The following is a 6,890-nucleotide window of genomic DNA, read 5'->3' as shown; positions in this document are numbered from 1 at the left end:
TGGTCTTCGACCGTGAGTAGTGACCATGCAATCATCCTACTGGAAATTCTAGCACCTAGATATTCCTTTGCTGTGGTGCTGGCGTAATACGGAGTTGGTCCTCGTTACGACGGTAACTTCTGTCCATGCAATCATCCTACAGGAAATTCGTCCACGCAGATCTCGACTGGATGCGTCGTCTGGATCATATACTGAAAACTTGGATGCAAATGAAACTGGACGAGCGCGCTAAGGCTCACTGGTTCTTCCTGGGTTTTTGACTGCGAAGATGTCTGCTGAACTGAGCGAATCCAAGCAGGAAGTGTCTTGTTGTGGGTCTCTCGGTGGATGATAGAAGACTACTCCATTTCAGTCACCACAGTCTGCTGGGGGTAGTAAACTCGCTTGCGTTTGCGGCTGATGAAGATCCCCACTAACCCAACAAGTTGTAATCTCACTAGGTTTTGACCAAATTATTTTTTTTATATGTCAAGATGCATTTGGAATTACACGTAAAACCTTTAAGTTTAAAAATTAAGTATTAGTAAAACAATGGTAGTTTCTATTTAATACATGTACAACTTCAAAAAATGGTATAGAAAAAATTAAAATAATAATCTAAAGTTTCTGGTACAAGTCATGTTCTTATATGTAAAATCCAGAGCTTTACCGTGCTAGCACGGCGTTAGTAGTTTAGTATTACCATCACTCCTCTACAACAGTCATAACTCTGCAATGACTTATATTTTTTGCGATTTTTTGCGACTTCTCAGTTTGGTGCTCAGTCGGCAATTTGCCTCTGGAGGTGACAGGTGGGTGCCATACAGACACTTCTCAGTTTTTATGAAGCTCTTGTTCTAGAAGCCATGGCTCACCTCGTCCACTCAGCTCTGCATTGGAAGCTGCGCTGTGGTCGGCCTCAGGAAGATGAAGAAGACATACGATAGAACTGGGAGAAGCGTTGTAAGAGCTGGGAGAACGCCGATCTGCAGTTTGCACAAAGAGTACACAGTTAGTACATTCTTCGAACCTCATCGACAGACAAGTAGCCACGTGCCTCGTCAAACTTGTAGTGTTTAAAAAGTTCCTGTCGTCGCCAAACGCGTATAGCGCCATCCAGACTGACTCAGAAGGCCTATCAAGGCACCGTACCGTCAGGTAGTGCTGCGAGCGCATTGCCACCTTCCAGACCTCATCAATTAGGAGCTGGAAGTCTTTATGCTGAGCTTCCGCAACCTCCTTGTCGTGGTTGATGACCACTTCGTCCAAACACAGCATCAGCGCAGTAGACACAATTCCATTCTTGATCCGAGTTTCGCGCCAAACTTCTACTGACTGAAAGTGGAAAGACATTGTCCTGTGGGTACACTGCAAAACTCAGTCGTGTAGTGTAGAAGTAGGGACTCTTACGTTGGGACAGACTTAACTGGATTAATACATTTGTGGCAGACGCTAGCGCTGGTATGTCAACTTATATCTTGTCTAAGTCGAGCTTATCGACTGCAGATATGGCGGATGCTTACACTATTCTGGGTAGACGTCAAGTGTAGCTAGGCGAAGGGGTGGAGATAGGAAGGTAACGAGCTGCGGTATCGCAGACTCGACCGTCAGTTGATTTTTGTTGCTGGTTAGTGGCGGATCAAGACTAATATATGAGGTTGCGCCAAAGTGACGGGGTTTCTATCCAGCATACAACGAATGTAGGTCGCTAGAGCGTTGTGTATTTCCAGCGGCGTAAGCGGATATTAAGGCGGGTAGCAGAGTGTGTAGCAATCCTTGTGGGGATGCCGGAGAGAGACCACGGGAGCTCGAGGAATACCGCTTCGTGCACATCCCTTGATAGTAGAGTGCGGAGCTCAGGAGCAAGGTGCGAAGGCCCTTGCAGTGACGGAGTTTCATCGCGACAGGGGTAACAGGCCCGGCGAAATTACGAGTGGGCTGGCTTCCTTTGGAAGGAAGTTCAGTTGGTCGTTACGTGATGCTTGAGCTACTGGTAGCATGCCGTCGAAACCGTGACCTTGATGTCACTCGAAAGTAGCCTCGTGTATGCGAATGCGTTACGACGGGGGCGTGTATCTGCGTTGGGACCGTAGTTGGAGGAAACTACAGCATAATGGTTGAAAGTGGCAATTTGAGATTTTAACTATTTTAGCTAAAACTCAACGTATCTAAAATTATACTATTCGACCTGTTCTACCGCTTCTTTGCGGCTGATTCGGCCCGTGAACAACCTACGAGAGATTGGTAAAATGTACAGCAGTAAAGATTTTATGTGCGTATGGAAAATATCGGTGCAGGGTAATGCGTCCTACAAATGTCCTAAGCTGTCCTAACGGATAACGCCAAATTGTGTGCTGTATTCAATCGAATAAACGACGCCCCAGGGGCAGCAGGGTATACAAAATGGAGGTAGCACACTACTGAGCCTGCTTAGGCAGATGCTTCTGAATCCCAAATCGTAAAGTCATCCAGGTTTTCGAGCAGCTTTTCCTCAACGTCGTCGGCTTCGGAATCATCGCCACGAGACAGCCACTTGCGGCAAAACAGCTCACCGTACACGTCGTGGCGGTTAATATGCCAGTCTTGATAGCATCGAGAGAATTCGGCCGCCGCGACAGAGCGGGAAACGACGTCGTCTGATACATCCTTCCAGGCGGTCTGCACCCACTGCGCCACATTTTCCACTGGAGGTTGCTTCGGGTTCCCGCCCTTCGTGTACACGATGCGGTCAGACGACTTCCAATCGTCGATGATGCCAGAAAGTTTATCCTTGAAAGATGTGTAAATCCCGATGTCTCCGGCTTGAACGTACGGCGTCAACCCACCGGGAATAACAAACATCTCAATCCTTTTCTTAGCAAACTGCGCCTTCACAGCCTTCGACACGTGGGCGCGCATCGAATCCCACACGACGGCTTTCATCGGTGTAGCTGCATCCAGAACTGGTGGAAAAGCAACATCAAGCCACTTGATCAGCAACTGTGAGTCAACCCATGCTCGTTTTTGATACGTGACATACGTGTTTCCAATCCTGTCAATTGCACCATCTTGACGAGCGCCTTTTCACACGACGAGTGGCGGTAGCTTGCGACCCGACGCAGACACAGCAATGACTGCAGTCACCCGCATTGAAGCAAAGCCAGTGGACTTCAGTACCACATGACGGGCTCCGGTGGCGTCGATGGTCTGGCGGCGCGGATCTTCAAAATACACTGCGGTTTCGTCCATCAGGACAGTGTGGTCTAGACTTAACGCATCAACCCGTGGCGACAGATATTCCATGTAGCGCACGGCCCGGTCGGTTAGCACATCGTCAGTGAGCGTCGTGAGGTTGGTCGTCCGACGCAGGGATAGATTGTAGCGCTGCATAAAGCCGTCAACCCACTTGTTCGAGCCTACAAAGGAGTCGTCGTGCTGTTCCGAGCGAGCGAGCTGCTTGCCCATCTCGACAACGAAGGATCTCGAGACCTTTTTCTTTTCCGATCTGAGAAAGAAAACTTGATCGAAGATCATGTCCTCTATCCCGGCTAAGCGCGGCTTGCTCCAGCGCCCTTGAGACGGAGGTTGGAGACCGGGGCCTTTTTAATGACATCCCTCTGCTTTGACCAATAGTGGACTTGTGCAGCCGAGATTTTCCACCCGCGTTCGTTCTGAAAGAACGTGGCAGCTCATGCCGGGGCTTCGCCGTGTTACTCGATCCAGGTAACGACTTCTTTCTTCTCGGACATGGTCTTGGCGAGACGAGACGCTGGCATGGTAATGCTTGGCGAGGATGTGAGTGCGGAGAGGACAGTAAAATGGATAATGGTAATGGTTGTGCAGCTCACAAATCAAAACGACGTGCCCTAGAATCCAACGTGGGTATTCAATTGTGAGTGGGAATTGTAGATATTGTATAGTCAACAGATCGATTCGATATGACAGGGGACACTTTAATTGGCACAGATGCACTATTTGGCGTTATCCGTTATTTGTCCTAAAGTATTTTCCATAAATTCGCAGTTTTGTCCTAAAATGATATAATCCTGTCGTACAGACTGAAATGTATTGCATCCTAAAACCTGTCCAAAACCTGTTGTGCGTAATATTATGAATGCTACATCAAACTTTAGAAACCCACCTTAGCCACTCAAACCAAAACAAGCTTCCGAGGACGACCATCTCACTCAAACTATGGAGCACGGAGGGTATTCGTTCTGTGCGAAGCGCACGTGTACTGAAACGAGCACTATTTACTACAGTTGCAAGAAATTTCGACAAGGATGAAAAGATAAAGTAATTGTGAGAGATGGGATATAATGGCCGACAAGAGCATGCACACTTTCGAGGTGCGTCGTTCTGAGAGGGTTACAGACGTGCGCCAGGAGATACGGCTTCAGCTCCAACACCGCAGTGCTCTAGACAGAGTGACGCCACCACCGGTTATCTGGCAGGAGGTGTACGACGGTTTAAGAGAGCGTTATGTCGGAGACTAGACAGCGTTGACAATTATCCCGTGTTCTGTAGCCGTCAGCGTTGTGAAGCACACGCGCCAAGACTGCTCCGACGACGACGCCTTTTAGACCATCGCCACGGAACCTGTGTGCTGCGTTAGCGACACGGATTCGAGAGCCTTTCTGCAGTTCAGTGTGGTCTACCCTACGCCATCGACCACCGGAATGCTGCGAATGATCGGTCTGTCTCACAACGAATCTAGGCCGAATTTTACGTTTATCCAAAATCACGGTTTTCGTGGATGGGACCTTTTCGGTCGTGCCGAAGCCGTTCAGCCAGTGCCTCACTGTGATGGCCTATGAGCCGGCTGTAGACCTCTACCTGCCGATCCGCGACGTCCTGGTGCAGAACAAGTCACAAGAGACCTATTGGAGAGTGTTAAATGTGCTCATCACCTTGAGTAACAGCCAGCTTGAGCCTCAAAATGTCACATGTGACTTTGAAGTTGCTCTAATTAATGCAGTGCTGGAGCACTTTCCTCGTGCCAATCTCGTTGGGTGCCTATTCCATTGATAACAGGCACTCCGTCGCAATGGTGGATCTGCGCATTCCTGAGGACCAAATAAAAGATGCGCTCAGCTCCGGCAAGTTGGATACACTAACTCGCATCCCCGTGGACGAAATCCGGAAAAAAGGTGAGGGCTTTTAATTTTGTAATTTAGTCGTGTCCAATATTTGATGCTAACCAAATTTTAAATTTGAATTATGGAGGGAATTCGCTATGTGCGGAGTTGTATCGACGAGTCTCGCGCCAAAGGCATGTGGAACGACTTCTGGAGGTACTTTGTGAAGACTTGGATGGAGCGGTACGACGCAACGAAGTGGAACGTCCAGGAAATGGTGCGGTACGAAGTTGATATCATCAACCGAACCAATAATCCATTGGAAAAGAACAACCGTGACTTTGCGTCGCGGCTCGGTACGCATCCAAGCCTTCTTGCCTTTATTGAAGGAACCAAGAAGGAGGCAGAACGCTACATTCGACTGATCATCGATATCAAGCATGGTCGTCAATCGGTCCCTCATCATACTCCACCGGTGCAACCGGTTGTTCCGGCCAGCTATGCTTGCTTCGTCTAGAAACTGTAGTCGACGCGTGCCAGATAATGCGAAATCGTAATACAGAGTCAGGTCTAAACACATTCTTTTAGAAGATATCCCGTTAATAGTACTCGGTCGAGTGTCCTTTTAGACCGCATAGATTTCGGCAGAATTGTCCTAAAACTTGTCGTAACGTCCTAAACTTGTAACTTTTTCTGTTTGTCTGCAAGTAATCTACAGTCCGGTTTTAGGGCAAATAGGACAGTTTAGGACATTTGTAGAACGCATTGCCTTCTACCAAAATATCATTATGAATTCAATCAAGTGGGCCTATGATGCTTTCTGCAATCTGATTCTTTTTATTACCACCCGAGTTTGGGACTTGCGTTGCATGTTCAAAGCTGATGGACTGTCGATCTTCAAAGTGTGTGGTTAATTGAAGCTGCCTTTTTCTTTTGTATAGTTTATACCACATTGTACCAGAGCATATTGTCCAACGGTCCGATAGTGTCTAGGTTGAAGCTACAGAATAAGGGTTCTACTAAAAGACAATGCTGTACTAATACAGGCAACTACCCACGTGCGATCTAGTAATGTTATCTTCTCAATAAATAGAAACTCTTTGTTTTAGTAAATTATTTGTGGCATCACTTTCCAGAATATTTAGCTATTCGTTTCTATTGGATTGAACTGATTTCAACAACCTACGTGAACCAGTTAAGGTGGCGATGACTAGACAATAGTATGCTTTCTCTACACCACTTCTGGATCAAATTGTGAATTTCCCCGATCAAAGCATGAACAGCTTGAATCCAAACGAGGAAATGCAAGAGAAATGCGAATGTATCTAATCGTGGAATTTGAGGCACCTTAGCACATACAGCTCTGCATACTGTATTAAATAGCAGAGGTGATGGGATGATAAAATCATAGTGTATTGAAGGTTTTCTCGTTTTGGTTTTTGTTTTAATCTGTGGAATACTCAATTTGATTCAGAAATGGTGTACGTGAGGGCATGACTTTATATCTATCCTTCGTGATGCCTAGCAAGCTTGAAGTCGTATAAAACCCAGAGCTATTCCATGCGAAGAGCGAAATTGTTATCACTTTGATCGGGATGTGGCAGCGGTAAGCAGTGCACTGGATTTATTTCCCGGTTTAGTATATACGTTTACGGGGCAAGATATCGTACTACTTGTTCTATGCACTGCAGATATCTTCGGAGAGAACAAGGTGAGTAGCACCACCGACTTTTTGTGTGACAAACCGAGCATTTTAGGTTCAATCTTACTTGCTCATGCCTTTCTGCCTCCACAGCCATTCATCGCCTTTCATGGGGATTGCACCCCCTCTGTCATCAAAGATAGGGAAAAAAA

At 47.0% G+C, this 6,890-nt stretch overlaps 3 protein-coding genes across 3 annotated transcripts; 2 read left to right on the top strand and 1 right to left on the bottom strand.

Annotated features, from left to right (window-relative positions):
- Positions 1-991: 991 nt before the first annotated feature.
- PPTG_04480 (hypothetical protein) lies at positions 992-1,332 on the bottom strand (the record flags this gene model as incomplete). The annotated part of the gene is made up of 2 exons (XM_008896723.1): positions 992-1,066; positions 1,132-1,332. 2 exons carry the CDS (start codon positions 1,330-1,332, stop codon positions 992-994), a joined length of 276 nt encoding a protein of 91 aa, XP_008894971.1.
- Positions 1,333-4,238: 2,906 nt separating this feature from the next.
- Positions 4,239-4,618, top strand: PPTG_21401 (hypothetical protein). The gene has a single exon (XM_008897411.1). It carries the CDS (start codon positions 4,278-4,280, stop codon positions 4,452-4,454), a length of 177 nt encoding a protein of 58 aa, XP_008895659.1. The 5' UTR covers positions 4,239-4,277; the 3' UTR covers positions 4,455-4,618.
- Positions 4,619-4,930: 312 nt separating this feature from the next.
- On the top strand, positions 4,931-5,553 carry PPTG_04479 (hypothetical protein; the record flags this gene model as incomplete). The annotated part of the gene is made up of 2 exons (XM_008896722.1): positions 4,931-5,108; positions 5,231-5,553. The coding sequence occupies 2 exons, from the start codon at positions 4,931-4,933 to the stop codon at positions 5,551-5,553; spliced, it is 501 nt and encodes a 166-aa protein (XP_008894970.1).
- Positions 5,554-6,890: the final 1,337 nt, after the last annotated feature.

This window comes from Phytophthora parasitica (assembly GCF_000247585.1).
Source record: "Phytophthora parasitica INRA-310 unplaced genomic scaffold supercont2.5, whole genome shotgun sequence".
Taxonomy (NCBI): domain Eukaryota; phylum Oomycota; class Peronosporomycetes; order Peronosporales; family Peronosporaceae; genus Phytophthora; species Phytophthora nicotianae.
The sequence above is the reverse complement of the archived record's forward strand: the minus strand, read 5'-3'. Positions and strand labels throughout refer to the sequence as shown.

What these genes read in the sequence shown, in the direction of transcription:
- PPTG_21401 (XM_008897411.1), top strand. Translation starts at nt 4,278, where the DNA reads ATGGCCGACAAGAGCATGCACACTTTCGAGGTGCGTCGTTCTGAGAGG.